The sequence below is a fragment of the Lycorma delicatula genome, chromosome 10 (genome assembly GCF_047948215.1).
Source record: "Lycorma delicatula isolate Av1 chromosome 10, ASM4794821v1, whole genome shotgun sequence".
In the NCBI taxonomy this organism is placed as follows: domain Eukaryota; kingdom Metazoa; phylum Arthropoda; class Insecta; order Hemiptera; family Fulgoridae; genus Lycorma; species Lycorma delicatula.
The window spans coordinates 25,723,618-25,745,510 of record NC_134464.1 but is presented as its reverse complement, the minus strand read 5'-3'; the positions used below and the strand labels follow the sequence as shown (position 1 = coordinate 25,745,510).

General features: G+C 30.8%; 1 protein-coding gene across 1 annotated transcript in view; it reads left to right on the top strand.

The window, feature by feature from the left end:
- Nucleotides 1-4,070: 4,070 nt before the first annotated feature.
- LOC142331371 (persulfide dioxygenase ETHE1, mitochondrial) overlaps nucleotides 4,071-21,893 on the top strand; it is a 30,218-nt gene continuing 12,395 nt past the window's right edge. Inside the window, exon 1 of the mRNA XM_075377233.1 lies at nucleotides 4,071-4,349. Coding sequence (XP_075233348.1) covers nucleotides 4,158-4,349 — 192 coding nt within the window. The 5' untranslated portion in view covers nucleotides 4,071-4,157. The remainder of the gene's footprint in view (nucleotides 4,350-21,893) is intronic.

Sequence of the window (21,893 nt, the reverse complement as noted above, 5' to 3'; positions counted from 1 at the left end):
GCTTTATCCATATAATGTACTGTAAGTTATTGCTTGTCTGGTGCTATTACATGCCGATGATAAGCAATGAAAAACATTTTGAGTCTGTTTGATGTTTAATAACATCATTATTTTTTAATGCTTCACAAAATTATTCAGTTCAGTGAAAAAATTATTTCAATCTATTTATTGTGTTACTCTGCATGATACAATATAGTTTTATACTTAATTTTTATAAAAGTCTTATTTAGTGTTATTTTCATTAATTTAGTTTATCTTGTGTTTTTGTGCTGATCACATTTTAACAATGAAAGATTCTGTCATGAAATATAAACTGGGAAAATCCTTAACTAGGTTTGAAAAAAAATCAGCAATGTATATATATAACCCTGAAACTCACTATCTCTATATAACTGGATAGGGAATCCCATGTATTGGGAGTTGGTAAAATTTGAAGCATAAACTAGCGCCACTAAATGAGTGATAGAACTAAATAAAATGAAACATTACATGCGCAGAGATAAGTGTAAGAGTAGGGATAAAACCACGTTTTAAATTGACGCAGTAGAAATGCTCTGATTTTGTATTTTGAACATTGATTCTGTATAACTATATATATATATCTGATCTGTATATAAATTTTCTACAACTGCGTAAATTTCTGCTTGTTTTGCGAAAATGACTGTTTTTTTGGTTATCTTTTTTCCTTCTTTTTTAAACATCCCTAAGGTCGTTCCTGCTGTTAGGCATAACACAGTCACCATAAGTATTGTGGCAGCAGTCTCTGCCCTTCCTGTCTTGCCCATTCCAGGGGCTTCCCGTTGGGGTCTTTCCATCCTCTTTGGAACATAACAACTTCCTCATCTGGACAGCCGATGTGCCCCATCAGCTGGAGAGCTGCCCTTCCCGTCCCTTTTTTTGTTATCTGAGTTGAGTAAAATAAACATCCCTATATCTTGATTATAGTCGCGCAGTCATACAATGGTTTTATTTAGTTCTCAGCCATTCATTCTGCGGCACTGAAGTATGCTTCAATATTGAACACTTAATTGTACTTTATGCTATAAGGATCCCCTATTCAGTTATATAAAGATCAATGCTGAAACTGTAGAGAGATTGCAGATTGCTTGGAAAGGAAGTAGGTAACAGTCGTTGCTAAAAGAAAAATTTTTAATATAATAAAGAAACACAAAATTGATGGTAAACATGTTCCTAAAAAGACTCTAAATTATGTGAAAAGTTTGATGATTTTACTAAAACCACTATTAGAAAAAAAGCTCATTTGTTTTATTTTAATAACAAGCTTCCTAACTTGAAGAAAATATTAAATACCGTGAATACAAATACTGAACTGCCAAATTTTTTTAATAACTGTCTACTTTTACGTTGAGGTGTGAAGTAAACAAAACAGATGCCAAGAGAGGCAGATGAACAGGGGGTACACAAAATTGCATATTCTAAAACATTTGATTAAATTAAGAAAAGGTTATAAATTGTTAAATATACTCAACTTATCTTCGATGGTAATTTTTTTTTACCATTACAGCAGGATTATCATATGCAGTTAGTAGCTATAAGAACCACCAGGTTGGTCTAGTGGTGAATGCATCTTCACAAATCAACTGATTTTGAAGTCCAGAGTTCCAGTGTTCAAATCCTAGAAATGGCAGTTACTTTTATATGGATTTGAATACTAGATCGTGGATACCAGTGTTCCTTGGTGGTTGACTTTCAATTAACTACACATCTCAGAAACGGTCGACCTGAAACTGTACAAGATAACAGACTCCACTTACATCTCAGATACTGTACAAGACTGCACATCACTTACACTCATACATATCACCCTCATTCATCCTCTGAAGGTGATTCCCGGTGGCTAAACAGGAAACAAGTTAGTAGCTATAAAAAATAATAATTGTTTAGTGAAATGATAAACCTAAATAGGTTTGTAAAATAACAATTTTGAGGTGCTTTACACAAACCCTGAAATACTATTGACATGTGTAAAATAAATTAAAAAATATTTTATGATTTATTACCATTTTTTGTAGGTTTTTCTCAATTTCTTACAGTGAATCACTCGACAAATATTCACACCCATTCAACACTTCATCTTCACTAACATTAGATTCTGAGGAGTCATTTTCAATATTAATAATGAGTTTATCCACCTCAATATCAAGAAAATAATCCATCTTCCACATTTTTTCTGCTTGTAATACATGTTTAACACGGTTCCGCCTCTAAGCTGCCATTACCTCAGCAATACCGTGCTCAAGTAAAACCTTTACATCCACAATTTTATGTTTTGTTATTTTGAGCTACAAATCCTTTTACTTTACTTCATACTAGTTCTATTGGATTCAGATTGGAGTGGTATAGTGGAAGCCATAATGATGTATGTCCATTTGATTCAGCCATACATTGATTACATATTTGTTAAATTTTTACTTATTTTTTTAACTTCTTCTGGAGTTCAACCTTTAAGCATGTAGAATCAAATGGGATTTGTTTTTCTCTCAGCCACAATACTATATCCGCCTTTAGCCATGATGTATTCTGGATTTTTTCTGATTTTATACTATGGTTTGGTTCATTACCCATAATAATAACACTATTTGACAGAATTTCATAATTTTATTAAACCCCTTTTTAAAAAAAAATAACAATTAATATCTTTGTGTTAATCACCCTTTTTATTACATTAGAAAAATAATAATGAACCGTTAACAAATTCATCTTCATTCCTTACATGACCTGCAATCAACCATTTTCCTTTGATACTTGTTGATTTTATACTGGTACTTAAACCAGACAGAAAAGCCTGTTTAGATGTCTTAACAGAAGTGTCACATCAAATTTTATTGATTGAATGACCTTCGTTCATCCAGATATAAAATTTTTTCCAATTTTTCTAAACTGTTTAATTTGTTTCAAATGTTTCCTTCACCAAATCATTATGTCATCTCTATCAATGATAAAACTATTTCTCCGTTTTCCTGTAAATTTGAAACCCATCAATAAAAAAAGTGTATAAAAACTAGCCGACTAATTTTCGATAAATCCAAATCACTTTTGACAGCTGAAAGCACCTTATTAAGTGTGCTAACCATATTAACTGCAGCAGGCAATATGAGGTTTTCTGCGATCGCATGAGGTTTGGACAGCTTAGCTACTCTTAACGCTACGAGATAAGATGCTTCAACTTTATTTTTATCAGTATCGCTTGATTTACCAATATAAACTTGTTGATTTCTCGAAGTATGTAGTTTTCTTGGAAAAATTCCAAGAGTTTGCTTTTTTGATGCAGGTGTTTAGTTTCAAAGTATCAAATTAATTTTAATGGCTTCATGCTTTAGTCGGAGGGGACTAGAAAGCAAACAACACACTATGGCTTTTCATCCAATAAGGTAAAAACCATAATTTAAATAACTGTCATTGTACAATCTAGTCTTTTTACCAATCAGTTCACGGGTTGTAGATGGCTCACTTCGTTTTTCACAAATTTATACAATTTGCATAAGAATCTACTTAAAAAAAAACAAAAAAAGCTGTTACACCGTTTAACTGCACACTAAAAACCCAAAACCTCAATTATTATTATTATTTGAAACTACGCTTTTAAAAATTTAATTAAAGGCATCAGATGCACGCTTCGCATTTGAAACTAAACTGGCGTTCTGCAAAACTTTAAGCTTCTTTTATACTACTGAGAACACGACGTGGTAAAATGTATCGTCTTCATGTTTATTCATGATGCTCTCACATCGAATATTAGCAAGGATACCAAATTACAAGGAGCAGGTACACATGAAGTTTGAACCTGTAAATTGCTCATTTTTGTACACTTTATACATGCATGTTTATACCCGTCGCTATTAATGTATCTAAATATTTTTAACTAGCTTTCATTGGGTTGGGTTTGAGGGGTCGTGAAATAATCATTATTATATTTTTACTTTATGGGGTTCGTGGAGCTAAAAAGTTGAGAATCATTGCTTTGAAAATTAGATTTTTATCGACTCGTTCAATTTGATTTGTTCCCACTATTTCTGAAACAATACTTCTGCGCACGTCTATGTCAGCTGATAGGTGCAGTGTGATTAAATACAGTGTAAACATTATGAAGATGAATTTCAATGTGAGTTGCATATCAGTGAATTGCGCGTTGTACTATGTTTGGCTCGAATGTTTTGCGTAAGTTATTTCAGGCTTCTTACAAAAATTCGTCTTGTAAGAAGCCAGATAGCACTTCCTTTTTTTGTAATAAGAAATATTACTGCGATCTGGTTAAATACGAAGAAACACAGAAGATTCAGGATGTGGTTATTGAACAACAATTATCAAAGAGATTTTTCTTCCGTCAGGTAAAAGTACTTTTTGTCGGCATTATTTAAAATAAAAATTTGGAAAATTTTATTTTAAAATTCAATATTAATATTTTATTTATAGAGTAGTGTTTCCAGAAAGGTGATGTCATGCATGCATTTTAATTCTCTCTATTTTCCTCATTTACTTATAAATTAGTAGAATTTTATGTAAAGACAAAACCTATTATTATTTATTATTTTATGTAATATATTTTTATATTGATTTGTTTTACTGGTATAAAATGCATTTCTAGACTGTGTTTTATGAAGTGTCTAGCAGCTGTAACCAGGTTGTAACAGAAGGGAGAGATATAGTTAGAATGCATTCTTAACAGGAAAACATATTGCTAAGCAATTATTTCTCTAAATTACTCAACAATGATCAAGAACTTGACAATGTGGGATGATTGATGAAGTGAAGTATCACTTGTTGTGAGTTTAAATACATTCATATATCATTCATGACCACTATGTGTATAAATTTACTAAAATTTACCCAATTCTATTAAAATTGGAATTTCCCCTGAAAATTAAAAAAGAAATTTAGACATTATTGTTGTATTGATTAACATGATTTTCATTTACAAGACTAATCCCTTGGAGATAATTTTAATGTAAAATATAATCTACTTTTTAAGTTGTATTAAGACATGGTCTACAGATTTCAGATCTGATTTATGATCTAAGATGAATTTAGGTGCTTCTGAGCATATTTAGAACAAAAAATTGCCCAGTTGGTATAGTTATTGGCATGCTGGTTTCTAGATCAGCAAGCAAATTTGTTTCCTGACAGGAATTTGCAATTTTTTCACCATAATTTCATCCTTTTCCCACCTTTCTCATGAAAACGTGTGTTTTTTTAAATACAAGTCATGTGCAGCATGCTTAAGGTTGTAATACTTAAGTAAAAGTTGAAATAAAACATTTAGTCATATTATGAAAATGGTTGTTTTATCATCAGTAAATTGCCAGATAAAAAACAATATCATGCATTTGGTTTGCAGCCACTACATTTTTGTTGAAGTAATATTAGTTAAGCTTAGCTAAGAGTTTAACTAATGTGTGAAAAAAGCTTACTTGATAATAAGTTATCGTAATATTTTATCATGAAATACATATTATGATAATTATATAAATTATGGTAATATATTGTAAGCATGCCAATAAAATATTATGTTCATGATCAAAAATTAGGAAATATTAAACTGATTTTTACAAAATAAAATCCATAATAGTCTGTGAATTAGTGTAGGCAGGTTACAGGTAGTCTCATGTGTATACTAATTTTACAACAATTACAGGAAATTCATAATAAAGGCTGATTGCTGTTGGTTGAAAGAAAAGTAACTAAAATATTTGTAAAATGTTAGTAATGCGAATTTGATTTTTACAAATCAAAATTCAGGGTGAAGAGTCATTTATTATTTTGCATTTTAATACATTTGAAAAACAGTGGTGACCCAGTGAATAATCAAGGTTACATAAAATAAATATGAACATATATAAAGTAAATAACACTCATAAGTAAACTTTGAAGACCTTCATGAAGTAAGTAAAGTTTAAGTTACTTCAAATGTTTTAACACTTTAAAAATTATTCTTTATTACACTACTATTATTAACTAGGATAAAAAAAATTGTTTCATTTCACTAAAATATTTTGGTGTTTGGAATAATATATGTTGAGAATTTTGGATTCATTCCATGTCAAATCACCAAAAGAAGTCAAAATGTTTCTTGCCATCTCAAATTTTGATAAAAAATGATATTTGCTGTTGTAATATCCTAAGAATTTTTCCCCTGTAACTTTACTTTTTTGCTATGAATTTTTCAACTTTCACATTTTGAGACTATTATGTTGCTCGAGTGTTTATGGAAAATGCCATTAGATTACAAAATAATTTATTTCTCGAGTACTACTACAGATTTTTTTTTTTGTTGAAAATTTGGATTTATATCCAGTAATATATGCACATTGCAAAAAAAAAAAAATGTACTAAGGATATAAAACTTGCATAAAAAACAGACAGTTTTTCCTTAGTTTAAGTTTGAAATTTTTGAGAGAAATTTGTACTTTTAGAAAAAGTTTAAAATAACTCAAACATCAAAATGCTAGTAACTTCACTTTTCCAAATTGTTTGTAAAACAGTTAATTGGTGTTAAACAAGAAATAGGCTTTTTATTGAAATAAACATAACCGTGACTTTCCAAGATTCTAAAAAACTATGAGTAAAATAATAGTTTTTTCATTTGCAAAATCTATAGTTAAAAAAGTAAAGTCACAGGGGGAGGGGAAATTAGTGATATCCGTAGGATATTAATAATAGCATAACAAATTTATAATAATAGCATAACTAGTTATATCAATATCTAAGTTGGTGGGTTATATTTTTACTTTTTTTTTTTTTTTGATGATTTGACATGGAATGACTCTTTGCAGATTGAACTATATGTCATGTTATTTAAGTAACATATAAGCAGCCAAATTCTTATAAAAAATTAAATAATTTTAATTTAAGTGATAAGTCAATAAAATTTTAAAAATTATCGCTGATTAAATATTTTTATAACTGTAATGGATGTTTGAAAATGAATTCTTTGGTTTAAAATGTAATTATACAAGTATAAATTTACACATGAAAGGCCAAGACATAAAATATTTTTTGGAGTAGAGTGAAATTTGATATTTTGCACCATCCTTAGCTCTATAGATGTCTAACATTGTTTGATTTTTTCTCATTTCTTTATCGGCCTTTCGAGTATAATGGTTACTGTTTCCGAGGTTATATGTACTCTCTGAGTGGACTGTGTTCTTCAAACACCTCCACTTAAAGAAAAATCAAGGAATGTAATGTTTGGATTAATAACAGTGGCCTATGGTCAGATTCACTTTTTAACTTCACCAATTGAGCACTAATAATACATTACAGAGATTATTGTTGTAATGAGAGAGTGTAGTCTCTTACTGGAAATAATTATTTTTCTGTTTGAATGTTATCAAATTGGGTAAGACAAAATTTTGTAACATGTCATTGCAATTATCACCATTGATTGCTTCCCAATTGTATGTTAAACCACATCAAGCAATTATTAATTGAGAATCATGCTGTTATTGAATATTTAGGTTTCAGTCCCGAGATTTACCATTTGTGGTGATTAACCAAACATGTATAAGAAAGGTTCCATCATCATAATTGATCACTTAAATTTGATGAAGTCACATTACTTCAGATCCATAATTTCCACTCATGTTTACTATTGATGAATAAATTTAAAATTCATATGATAAATATTGTTGAATTGATTTGTACGTACTTACAACAAGTAGGATGCTTATATTTCCCGTAATGCACTTAAAATTAATTTTTAAAACCTGAGACTTCATTTATAAATACCTTGTGTATTAGTTAGTATAGATATTGTCAGTAATAGTTACTACAATAAATAATTCAGTTTTTTGTTGAACATTTGTTTTTGAAGGTGACAGAGACAGTGAAGATAAACTATTAAAAATGGAAATTTTCTGAGCAGAGTTCTGAAACATTCTTTCCACAGTGAAATGTAGTATATACTTATAAAAAAATTCTGTACAACAGTTTCTGCTGCAGTTGTTAAACATAATAGAAGACTATCCAAACTCGTGAACTGAAGATGTCAGATATCTCACTCATATTTCAGAATGCCAATTCAAATTCAGTTTATAAGCTTGCATAGCAACACAAAATCGTAGTTTTAAATTACATAAAGTAGATTGGCAAGGATTGAAGCTTTTTACATAAAAATGTCATGAGAACTGAAAGGAAGTGACCATGCCAAAAACCTGGGAAAGAAAAAGCTTATCTCTCCCAACTACTGCCCTATCTCTTACAATCTCAGCTCAGTGTGCAAGTTATTGAAGAGAGTGGTTAACAGAAGACTTGCTTGGTTCCTGATGAGAGGAACTCCTTCAAAGCTCTGGAATAGTGTGGTCTTAGGTAGGACAGATTATCCAGTGATTACCTGGTAGTCTGTGAAGTGGAGATTTGGAACTCCTTTCTATGCTGATGTCACCTTGTGGCTGTATTCTTTGACATCAAAAAGGCATATGGTACTGCCTGGTCAAGGGGTATTCTGAATATACTGTTGGAGTGAGGTCTGGGAGAACACATTTTGGCCTTCATTTGTAATTTCCCTAATGAATAGTCCTTCTGTGTATCTGTAGCAAGTACGTTATCTGATAATTCCTGTTGGGAAATTGGGTATTGCAGGGGGGTGTTGTAAGTGTTACTCTGTTCGCCAGGGATTTAAATTGTGTACACAGGCCTGTTAGATGTTCACTCTACGTTGACAATTTCTCCATTTTTGTTACATGTGTTCTTCTACCACTGCAGAACCACTTTTACAGAGAATATTATGTAAAAGTGGTTTACAGGGCAGAATTGTCCTGGTTAGAAGTGTGGTCTAACACCATTGGCTTCTCATTATCTCTGTAGAAAAACGTGAGTGTATCTTTGTTATGCTTAAGAGAGGTTTACAAATCCTCTCTTTTACTGAAAGGTATACTAATTAAAGTTGCCAGAGAGGTTACATTTTTAGGGATTTGTTTTGATGAGCTGGGTGAAATACCTAAAGGAAATGCATTTAAGATGTCTGAAGGTGTTAGGAATTCTTCGAGTGCTACCAGCACACAAGGGGATGTGGACAGGATTTGTATGTTTCCATTTTACTGCTCTTCGATTCCAATTCAACTGCGGCAGTGTAGTATATTCATCCGCCGACCTACAGCGTTAAAGATGCTGGGTACTATACATAACTCATCTCCTCATCTCGCTACAGACATCCTCCATTTGAGTTTGGTTGTCAGCCGTCTTGTTGACTTCAGTTAACCATCTGTTTGGAACAAACGAGACCAATTGGTTTTGTCCTACCTAGCCACATCAAAGCCCAGCCAGACTATCCAAACTTTGATCTTCTTATTTCTAATTACTTTGTTCGTCAGTAAGAAGACTCTCCTCAGTCACCTTTTCCATTAGGTGTTAGAACTGTCTGCCTATTTTCTTTCTGGAGTATTGAACCACTTCTTTCTTTGTACATAACATATGCCCTTATCTGCCTTGGAGACTAATTCCTATAAATATTGACTTGACTTTGAGTTGATGTGAAGACAGATTAAAAACAAACTGTTACTGTTCATCATAAATCTCCCAAATCCTGTCTGATTTAAAGCTCGATGCAACCAAATATACAAATTGCCCCAAGTATGATAATTTAGTTGGCTGCGCTTTTGTTATAATATATAGCGAACATATTTTTTAGACTCCCGTCTATTACAAGTGTCTTTGCCGCTGAGCTTTATGCTACTAACAAAGCACTGAACATTGTAAATCATAGACGTCATCATGTTCTCATCTGTAGTGATTTGTTGAGTGTATTGCAAGCAATAGGTGATATGTTTTCCAGACATCCTCTTGTTCTGACAATACACGAAACACTGTCTATTCTGACCTATCGTAATACACATGTCTACTTCTGCTGGATTCCAAGCCATTTGGGTTCCCAGGGAATAAGTGTGCAGACTTCGCTGGCCACTAAGGAAGCATGTATTCAATCCGCATTCACTACTCGTATTCTTGCTTTTGATTTTTTCAGTTTTATAAAACGACTGTGAATTGAGTGGCAGAATCTATGGAATGCAAAGTTAGATAACAAGCTACGACCTGTAAAGAACATGTAGCGTCCTTGGTTTTCATCTAATAGAGCAAAGAGGAGAGATAGAGTTGATCTTTGTTGTCTGTGGATAGGTCATACCAGACTGACACACTGATATCACAAGCCTGCAAAAATGGATTGTGGAATGTTTTTAATTTTTGATAATTGATCCCTATGTATTTTTAGCGCTGAATCCGAAAATAACCATTTTTTTCCATCATCTCAGGATTATTCAGAAATAGCAAATTTTAAATGTGTAAAAAGTTGAAAAATTGCGAAAATGTGATACAAAAAATAGATATAAAACGTTTTTTTTATGATAAATTATTGTATTCACTTTTTTGACATATATTATCCATTCTTATAGCTAAACAATTGAGTGGTCTAAAGAGTAGGGTGGGGAAATTAAGGGGACATTGACCCCGTAACTTTAATGAAAATTGCCACAAAATAACCCTAATTTCTATTATAGTGTATTTTTAAATTAATTTATTTTTATTTAATTAATTAATTTTTATGAGGTAAGTCATGCCTTTGAAAAGCATGCGTAATAAGGATTTTCTTTCACCCAAAATAACATATTTCTGGCAAGCAAACTGCACTAGATTGTACATTCATTGGTAAAAAGTATGTTTCCACAATGCATTGTAGCAGGGAAATTTTCTAATAAAGCCCGGCAGGATGCAGTGCGACATTCCATGTCTGCATCTGACAGTTCATTGATGAACAATGAACGAAATGGCCAAACTTTCAAGTCCTTTTTCATACAGTCTTGCATTGTTGTCCGCAGTATATGAAATTCAGCTGACCGTTTGATTTCATTGGGGATTATTCAATGGAAACTGCAATGGCAGCACATGTGTTTCTAACCTGTTAACTTTCATCCACTCCGTGGCCTATTGTTAACGCTGCCTAATTCAAACACACATTTTTCCCAAGCCAATATTATTATTTTTCGTGGTGGTAGCAGCGGCTTATTAAAGCATTGCCTTAACATATGACTAATTAGCTTCATTGTTTGATTCATATGTTGTCATTCATGAACCCATACACTTGTTACTAACTGCTCCTCGATGCTGTAACTACTCGTGTCAGCCATTTTAGCACAATTGTCTTTTACTCAGAGTATGTGACGTCGAAAAATCTGTTGTTGTTGACCAACTGACCCCAACGAAAATACTGTTTGTTCAAACGTATATCATAACTCATATTTTTCGTTAACTTTAGGGGTACAGTGACTTCCGGGCCAATTTGTATATTTTTGTTTTAAGATTCCAGCTGTGATATTTGTTTTAAGTAAGTTTTTGGTATGTTTGTTGTGATACTAGTTGTAATTTTTTTGTTTTAATATTTTTTAATATCATTTATGATGTCTTTATTCCAAACGATGATAATGTGAAAGCATGTTTTTTATTCCAAAAAAAAGGAAAAATGCCAAAAGTCTGGGTATCAGAATGGTTTGCAGGCATTGTTGAACAAATTTTTCTATCTGTATGATGACACAACCTTTACAAATAACTTGGTTTCATCTGTTTGAATATTTTAATTTACAGAATACACAGTTGTGATTGTCTGAGAACTTTCTTCATGCACATGAATACATTATACCAAAGTTGAAGGGAAGGTGGACTTATCAGAAGTCCCATTGTGAGCCTTATATTATTTGAAAGACTGTTACACAGAAATTGATAAGCATTGCATTATGTTCTACTAAAATGCTGTATTTAACTGTTACTAGTTATTTTACTTGATGTTTTTGGAGAATAAATACATTGAAAAATGTGCAGTCATACTGATTACTTAATTTGAGGTCACCAGATTACTTTCTGTAGGAAGTGGCAAATTGTTATTAAAAATAAATTTTTGAACAATTTAAATCTGACATACATTTTTACATCCATAACATTTTTTGATATCAGCTACGTAAAGTGTTTTTAATGTAAATAAAATGTTTTTATAACTATTTTTCATAATAGTAGGTTATTTCTTGAAATTATTTAAGTTATAAAATTTTTTGTTTAATTTTATATATATATATTTTTTTATGAATTTATTCATGGTGAAGTATTATTTTATCAGATGAATGAGTTTAGTACTCATGGTAAAATAAAAAATAGATAGATAAATATAGATAGAAGATAGTAGAAAGAAAGTGAATGAGAAGAGAGAGGTTTCTTAGTTTTCTTTGTTAATTAAAATAGAAATTTAATGAAACTTTTGAATGTACTTTCCTGCTAAAGTTGTGTACTATAAAAGTTCTTGCAATAAAAATATAAAAAATGAGGAAGCAAAAAAGTGAACTTTGTTTAAATATTTATTTACTTATTATTCTCCTACATAGATTTTGATTAAATATTTACCTGTGTTTGTAAACTCTTCTTGGAAATATTTTACCCATAATATACAGTAATCCCAATTTATCATTAATGCCCAGATAGTGTAATCGTGTATTTTAAATTCTATTGTACAGTAATTTTTTTAATGAACTGTATTTTCTAGTGTCAAGTATTAATTTATATTTAAGTGTTCTATTTAGTAAATGCAGCAGTACAGAATCTGTAGTATTTGACTATCTTTCTTTCTTTTTCCTGTTTAGCCTCCAGTAATTACCTTTCAGATAATACTTCAGAGGAAGAATGAGGATGATATGTATGAGTGTAAATGAAGTGTAGTCTTGTACAGTCTCAGTTCGACCATTCCTAAGATGTGTGGTTAATTGAAACTCAACCACCAAAGAACACTGGTATCCACAATCTAGTATTCAAATCAATTTAAAAATAACTGACTTTACTAGGACTTGAACACTGGAACTCCCGACTTCCAAATCAGCTGATTTGGGAACACGTGTATTGCATTTTTATTTAAAACAGGGAAAACCAAAATGGATGTAAAAATTTATTTTACCGAAAAAATAACAGAAGAATAGTATTGTGGTTGATTCATTTACTTAAATTATGTTCTTGTTAATTACATTTATTTTGAAATTAAATAAAAAAATTTTTTTTTTATTATTTTAAATTATATATGAAGTATTTTTGGTTATTACTTTTGTATTTTGAATGAATGAATTTACATGTTATTCACATGACTGTATTTAAATTGTAATTCTGACAACTTTAATTCGATATTTATTATTTCATGTAGTGATAATCATTTCTCTTATGTCATACTAAACCCATTAAAATAAATCTATAAGTGTTTAAATAAGATAAAAGAAAGAATTGAACAATTCATGGAATGAATTGCATAAACTAAAGCGACAGCTTTTCCTTATTTTAATATTTTTTTTTTTAGATTAAAAAAATTGATGTAATACTTTTGATAAGTGTGCAGGCAGTTATTTGACACTATTGAAATTGTTTTTTTTTTTCCATTAATTATTTTTTTGTTTACATTAATCATGTCTTTTTTTATTAATTATTTCTTTAATACTACCTAGAATTTTACAAATAATAATTATTGTTTTTGTTTTTATTTGAAAATTTGTACTTGCTTTTGAAATCTGATTTCTTATAATGAATTAAGATTATGAAGAATTTATTTCCAAATCATTTTGATTGTAAATATATACTCAAGTTTTTGTACACTTTTTTCACTTATCTAGGGTTTTGTTTTATGCATAATGTATTTTAACTTTTTTTAAATGTTGAGAAAATTGGTCAGATTGATGAATGAACAGAGAATATGATTCAATCTCAAAAAAATAATATAAAATATTTCAAAGATATAAGTAGGGTTTATTTTTTTAGATTTAGATAGGAGTGGGTCAAGCTTTATGTATCTCAGTTTAAAGGGATTTTTTTTACATTCCTTACCTTGTATAATATATTCTTAGCAAGGATATATACCACATAGAGCTGTTCAGTTCTATATCTTTAACAAGCTGTTGAACTGGCCCTACCAAATCAAAATCTATTTCCAATAGAGAAGATACTGTAGTAATTATGTTCCTTCATTTTTTATGCATCCTAAGTTCTAATGGTAATGCCTTCCAGGCTTTTTGAATTGTTGGAATTATATTTTTGATCTTCTTGAAAAAAACAGACAAAAGAAAAATATTATTACACAACTGCTCAAAAAGGAGTTTAATGTATTTAGGGTGTATATGTGTATGTATGTTTGTTCCATCGTAGCAGCTCAACGGCCAAACCAATTTAGATTTATGACCTCGTGTTGGAATCCTTACATTACGAGTAAGTGTCATCATGGGCTATATAAATATGTACATATGTATGTTTAATTGTAACTAAAAGGCCCCAAAAATCATGTATATGATTCTAAATGGATAATCTATAGTATTTTCAGTATTGATTTATTTGCGTCAAAAATAGTTATGTTTTAAGATCTGCTACGATATTGAATGAATGAATTGTGGTAGTAAAATTTATTAATTTCTTTTATTATTATTATTATTATTATTATTGTTGTTGTTTATTGGTTATAAACATTTAAGAAAAAACCATGATTTTTTGACAAGCAGTATGTTCTCTCATGTCTTTATTCTTGCTCTTAATTTGTTGGTGTTGTTTCATCTTATTAATGTTAAATATTAACTAATAATCTCTTTCTTCTATTAATAAAATTATAAATAAAAATAAATACTATAAATTCTATTACAGATAAATAATATAAGTTAAATAATCTGTAAATTAATTGACAATGGACTGCTTCTGGTCGCAGAGAGTTGTGGAGGGTGCCATGTGCAGCTGCCCGGCACACCAACTTAGGTCTGCTTTGCACCACAATTTTATTGCTAAATATTTACTAATAATCCCTTTCTTTTATTTAATTTTTATGATTGTTTTTATTATTTACACAACTGTCCAAAGAGGTGTGCAATGTTTTTAGGATGTATGTATGTGTGTATGTTTGTTCCACTGTAGCAGCTTAACGACCGAACCGATCTAGATCAATGACTCCGCGTTGGAATCCTTACATTTCTGGGAGAGTCATAGGCTATATAAATAAATATATATATATATGTATATTTATTTATAAAAATATATGTAGTAATGGAGATTTGCCGGTTGAAGCATAAACTTCAATGAATTAAATTAATGAAGTGTGAACTATGAGCCTATATCACTATGTGAGCTGGGTTTGGACTGAATGATTCAAATCAATCAAATGAATGCTATTACAAAAATAATAGAATTAAATTTACGTTAAATAAAATAATATTAAATAAATTTAAATTAAATTTGTTTAATAGTAATAATGGGCTTCCTGTGGGGACTGCGTGTGAGGCTAGAGTGGTGAGGTGATGCGAGCACCTCATGCATGGCTAAACCAATCATCACCATCAACTGGTAACAAACGGGATGCCTTTGGGGTGCTGTCTTGGAAGGTGCAGTGGGGTGCTCTTATAATATCTCTGCAAACAAACATCCAGTTTTCAAAATTCAAATGAGATATTTGTTAGTAGGTGGAAGACTAACTTTTGCATGCATCAGGTACACTCTCAATCGCAAGATCACAGTTATTCGGAAATGTTGGTATATTTTTAAAACTGAAATGGGGTATCTGCTAGTATAATAAAAATCACGATGGAACCTAACCAGAACAAAATGTTTGTCAGCAATGGTTTTTTCAGCAGTTGTGTTTTTAATTTTAATATTTATCTTTTGTTTGTTGTCAGATATGCATTGGCTAATTTATTATAGAATTTTATTTAGAAGAATATAATAATAAATTATGTAGGTCTGTTAGCAAAATCCTGATTCATTCCAGGAAGTTTACACCTCGAGTTTCCCAGAAATATTGAATTTAACAGACTTATTGGGCTCACACAAGCATTGCCAACAGAAGAGATGATTCACCTCTTTCCCAAAATTTTACTTAATTTTAATATTTGTTACTCGGCTAAATATTTTCATAAAAGCATGCTATAATGATTTTTGTCAATCTTCAACAGTTAACAAAAATTAAACTCTAAAATTTCTAACTGGAATATATCCAATTATCTGGTATTCTATGTGTTTTTTTAAACTTATTATTATGATGTTTTTAAAGTGTCCATGAAAAATCATATAAGAGTTTGCTTTTATGTTTTGTATTCTATAATTTCATATATTACCAATAATTAATTGGTTTGTTTAGTTCAGTAAATGGAATTAAAAAACCAGCATTTTGTGTAAATAAAAGGTTGGGCTGAAATATTTGTTATGTGAAATATGAGTATTTACCTTATGCAAATATAAATATATTTATTGGTATTTAACAATATTTTTTCATTTTTAATGTTATTGCTTATGATCATTAGAAATTGTGACTTTAAATTAATGAATTTATCAAAGGCTTTTTAAAACTAATCGTCAGCATTTTCTTCAGTGTTTGATCACTCTTTAGTTTGCCCTTCCACAATAAATTTGTTGAACAGTATGATGAAATGTTAAGGTATAAATATAACAGAATTATGAAATGTGAAAATATACAACGAAATGTGATTTCTTAAAAATAAAATAATTAAAAATTGTAAACGTATCACACTTTGAACTGAGCACTGCCTTAAAAATTCATGTAATGGTGACAGAAACAATTGTACTATGTAAAAAACCGACTGAAGGAACTGATGATTAATTATGAAAGGCTTTTGAAAGAATGTGCTCAGTTAATTTAAAGTGTGTCATTTAAAAATTTTATATTCATTTTAAGTTATCCCACATTTTATCATGCTACAGAATTTATTATTATACACAATAGTGTCCCAAAATGTATGTGTACTTTGAATAACTATACAAACAATGGTTAATGTATAGCAAGTTCTCACAACTGAAATTAATTAATAAAAATGTTGAAGCCTTGTTAATTATCAGAAATGTTTGAGTTGTTGACCATTATTGTCCAGCACTGCAGATAATGACCAATGGGAATGCAAACTTTCCCAAGCATTTGAATGTCTGGCATAACGGATTCCTGTACTAGGTTCAAGTAAACCTCACCAGTCGTGGTATTCTTAGAAAACAAAGGACCAATTAATGTAAACACTGACAAACCACACCTGATAAGTTCACAGTGTTCTGGGGTCAACTAGGATTTTTGATTGCCCAGTAATTTGAATTATGATGATTAATTAAGCCATTATTCTAAATGTGGCCTTGTCACTCCAAACAATCTTGTCTGAAAATTAATTGTCTTCCCACATCTTATGTAGTACCTCTCACAAAATTGAATTCACCACTTAGGATCATCTTTATTGAGGGTATGGACTAATGTGGGAATAAAACATTTTTGTTAGTTGTTAGCTGATAAAACTTTAGTAGTTATAGAGCTGCATATATGTACACATGCACGCACATATGTATATATTTTTTTTCTTTCTAAATCTATTACATTTACATTTTTCTAATTATTTGTCTACTACCATTTTTTTTTTTGTTCTCTTTCTATACATTTTTCATTTTTCTGTAGAGCCTTCCTCATACTTCCTGTACTTGGATTTTCTTCTGTCTTCCATTTTTCTAATCATCTTCTCGGTAACCCATGGCATCTCTAGTCTTCTTTCCTTAATGAAACCAATTGTTTGCTTTGCCACTGTTTTTATATTCTTTCATATTCAAGAAAAAATTTATTTACACTGTTTTTTGTCTTTTATATTTACTTCTTTCAATACTTGAGCTAAACTAGAACTATTCGCATGTGAGTTGGTACAAAAACTACTGGTATTTAGCAAACATTTGGAAAGGTACTAGACTGACTGAAAACATTGTCAGTTTAATATAGATGATATTTATTACCAAAAATACATATGACTCTATTTAGTTAAAACTAGTTTAGTATCCCAATTAATATTATTATTTTAAAGTACTTTAAATAATTATTTTTTCTAATCACTTTATTGCTGTAGCTCGCAAATTTCGAAGTTGCTGTCATTGGTAAATTCTAAAGAGCTCGTATCCGATTCTGAATTCACATTTATAACAAAATTGTCGATTTACACATCATGTTCATCTTCAGTATAATTTTTTTCAATGTTCACAACATGCTCGCAGACATTGCTCCACTTAGTTTCAGACACTTTATGAAATTCCTCTTCAGCCAACTTAAGAACGTCCAACATGGTAAAAATGTATTTCTTTTAGCTACTTGCCCTTTCACTTGACTCCAAATCATTTCAGTGGCCTTTAAGTCAGGGTGAAAAGTGGCAACCATTTCCGAAAATTATGGTATGATCATAATTTTCGGAAATGCCACTATTAGAAAGTTCTTTAATTTTCTTTGTGTAATTTTATATCATATAATTCAGTCTTCATTATAGCAGGAGAACAGTTAATTTATTGTTTGACTAACCATTTTATCGTATTGCTTTTTAAAGAGTTAGAATTTGGCTGCTTTTGTAGCAGAACATTGTGATATGATGCGTTATCTAGTACAATGACCGACCGAGGTGGTAACTTGGAAATACACTTCTCTCGTAACCATTTTGTGTACTTTTTGGAATCTATCGATTTGTGATAATCAAATCCTTTCTTATTTGACTCATACGTAAAGCATTGCTAATGAATCCTTTTATTACAGCTGGCATGAACAATTATTAATAGTGAGCCATTGGATACTGGTGTTTACAGTCCTTCATCAAGGTTTGTTGTGTTTACCCATTATTTTGGTGTTGCATGACTACTGTGAATGTAGGTTTCATCTTTGTATATAATCGGTCTTCCTTCTTCAAGAAATAGGGAAATTTGTCATAGAGATTTCATTCTTTGTATTTTTAATGTCATGCCATTCTATCAGTATTTTCCGATTGTCTTCTGTTTTTTCCATCTAAATCCCATTTTAAGTAATATTCTCCTTAAAAATCTTTCACTCCCTTTGAAATTAATTTTACTTTTGTAGGATTTTGGCATAATTCTCTTCACAGTAGGAATGCATTTTTTGGTTACATAAAATTTATTTATTAAACGCCTCAAAGAATCCATGTCAAACAAATCGAAATTGCGCACAGTACTGGGGCGATTTATATGTTTTCTTGGTGAAACGAACATGGATGGCTTCTTAGTTTCATTTGATTTCCCTTCCGCTATAATTCATTGGACCGTTAGTTTTGATACTTTTGACGCTTGAAAAACCGTACTTAGCACTTCAGTTTTCCTCACCATTCCGGTTCCGGCAATGTTTTGTAAAAAGAAATTGTAAACATTGAATACAATTTCCCTCACCTGACTATGAACTACTGTACCATTTTCTCCTAACTTGGGCATTCGTAAAGAAAGTAACTATATTGAAATATTCATAATTACTGTATTATTCAATTATTGTATTCATAAATTACTGCATTTATGACAAAGCCTTAAATGAAAACAGCAAAAAATAGTAAAAATAAATAACTAACAGCTGTTCACTTCATTAAGTAAAATATACACCGCAAAAAATGTTTAAATAATAATCACTTCTAGAACTTAACTACAAGCAATGTGTGACATGATTCTTCACAGCACAATGATTAGAGTAGGTTATAAATAAGTAAATTAAATTTTTAGAATTGCGTGTTGAGTTTGCAACAATTCATAAATAGCATAGTAGTCATCTATGATTCACGAATAATTCTACCATTATTAGTTGCTATACAACAGGATTAGGCCTAGATCACAACATCAGAAAATTAGAATAAAAATCAACAATTACATACACCACACCAAGTTTATGAAACCTGTTTTATATATTACCATACCACAAAAGACATATAGAAAATGACAGTGTTTTTAGTTTGCTTGTAACGGAGGTCAATGCATGCAAAGTACTAGTACATAGGCTTTCAGTCCCTGCGCCAACATATGTGCTGGCGAGTCTAAGGAGTTCTACCATTGCAAGTGCCAACAGCCTTCTCAGATTGCAAATGAGCAGTCCTTTTTTGATATCTTCAATACTCTCATACATCTCTTTAGTATTTTGATGTTGATTTTATTTTAGTAATTTGATGTTGGCATATATAATTGTATTATAAATACTACTGAAAGTGGGCAGCGCACTTTCAATAGTTGTTGCGAGTGCATACTAATTTTAAAACTTCAAAATATTAACTTAAAATTTTCTTCTTTAAGGATTTGAGAACTGTTTGGCTGAAAGCTATGAAAGTACGACATATGGCAGTGGTTTTATGTTCTGAAGAAATGTTTTTACTAATTTCTTTTCTTTTTTAAAACCCTTAAGGTAGTTTCTAATATTCCCAAGCTAAATATGTCTTTAGGTGTGGTTTAGTCAAGAGGAGATTATCAGAAATGTAAGAATAATGATATTCTTCAAACCAAAAGTGGAAGGGCAGATAATTAAATACAAAAAATTTGAGTTGTGCTAAATATAATGGTAATTAATGAGGTGAAATGGAAAGATAAACAAGACTTTTGGTAAGGGATAATTAAAATAATATCAAAAATGGAAATGCAAGAATGGAAGTAATAATGAAAAACGACAATATAGGGAAAAAAGCATAGTCCTGTATTTTTCTTTATTAAAACACGCATGCGCGCGCGCGCACACACACACACACGCGCGCACACACACACACACACACACACATACATACACAAATATATATATATATATTCCGTAAAATAATAATGGGGTTTTAAATGGTTTTAGCTTTGGGACTAAGCATTGTAGAGAGATGAACTTACGTTAAATGAAAGAGAAACACTCTTAAGTTTATTTGTGCGAAGATTTGCTCATGCGCGTTGTGTTTCCAGTACATGCAAGCAGCATGTGGCGTTAGTCATCATGTTGCAGTGCTGAGGAAGGTTCATTTGCATGTTGTGGCTTGCTGTGTTTCAGTAAGTTACACGTGTTAGTCATGAATACCGTCCTGTGTACAATGAAGACCTACTTTGTAAAAATAACATTCGGCGATGGGACAAACAACTCAAAGAAACAGGCAGCCTACTGTAGCAAACACGTCCAAGATGGCCATCAGTGTCTGGTAAAACGATTAAAGCAGTGCGAACAAGTTTCTTGGCGTAGCTCAAAAAAATCTGTGCAGACATTTTCTAGACAGTTAGGCATTCCTAAAAATAACTGTTCACGATGTATTAAAAAATCAGTTAGGTTTCACTGCGTACAAAATTCAGGTGTTACAACAATTTTATCTACAGGACTAAGTGAAATGATTTGATTTTGCTGTAGACATTTTAGATTGGTTAGAGTGTGATGATGAGTTTTTAATCAAGTTCACTTTCATTGATGAAGCAACGATACTTGTTTCTGGAAGAGTACGTCAGCACAATGTTCATATCTGGGGTACTGAACCTCCACATGCTGCTATTGAACATCAGCATGACAGTGAAAAAGTGAATGTGTGGTGTGCTATTGGATGAGACAGAGTTATTACCTCATCTTTTTTGCTGTAGAAACAATAACGGGAAGATCTTCCTGGATATGTTGGAAGGTATGCAGCGCCTCAAATGCTGGAGAATTACATTTTCCTGTTAGACAGAGCTCCACATTTTATCGCAATTGTGCAGAATTTTCATAACACCTTAAAGAATGTGTGAAAAAATAGCACAAAAAATCTGTTTAATTTTTATTTATAATAAAGAAAAAATACATTGTTGAGAACAATATACCAGCCAACTCTTATCCAAGAGTAATTTATCGATATTTTATCTTAACTGCAATGTACTTTGACAAAATATATTTTATTTGAAAGTGAGTGTAGTATTTCATGTTATCATATGATTTTTTTCTATACATACTACATACTTTTTTGTATTTGAAAATATTGAAGCGAGGGAAAAAGTCAAACACAGTACCCTCAAAAACATCATAGAAAAAAAATTAACAAATGAAGAAGCACCATTTGCCACAGGAATTTCTTAGGCTAAGACTGCTAGAATGGCAAAAATAATTCCTGTAGATGTAAATT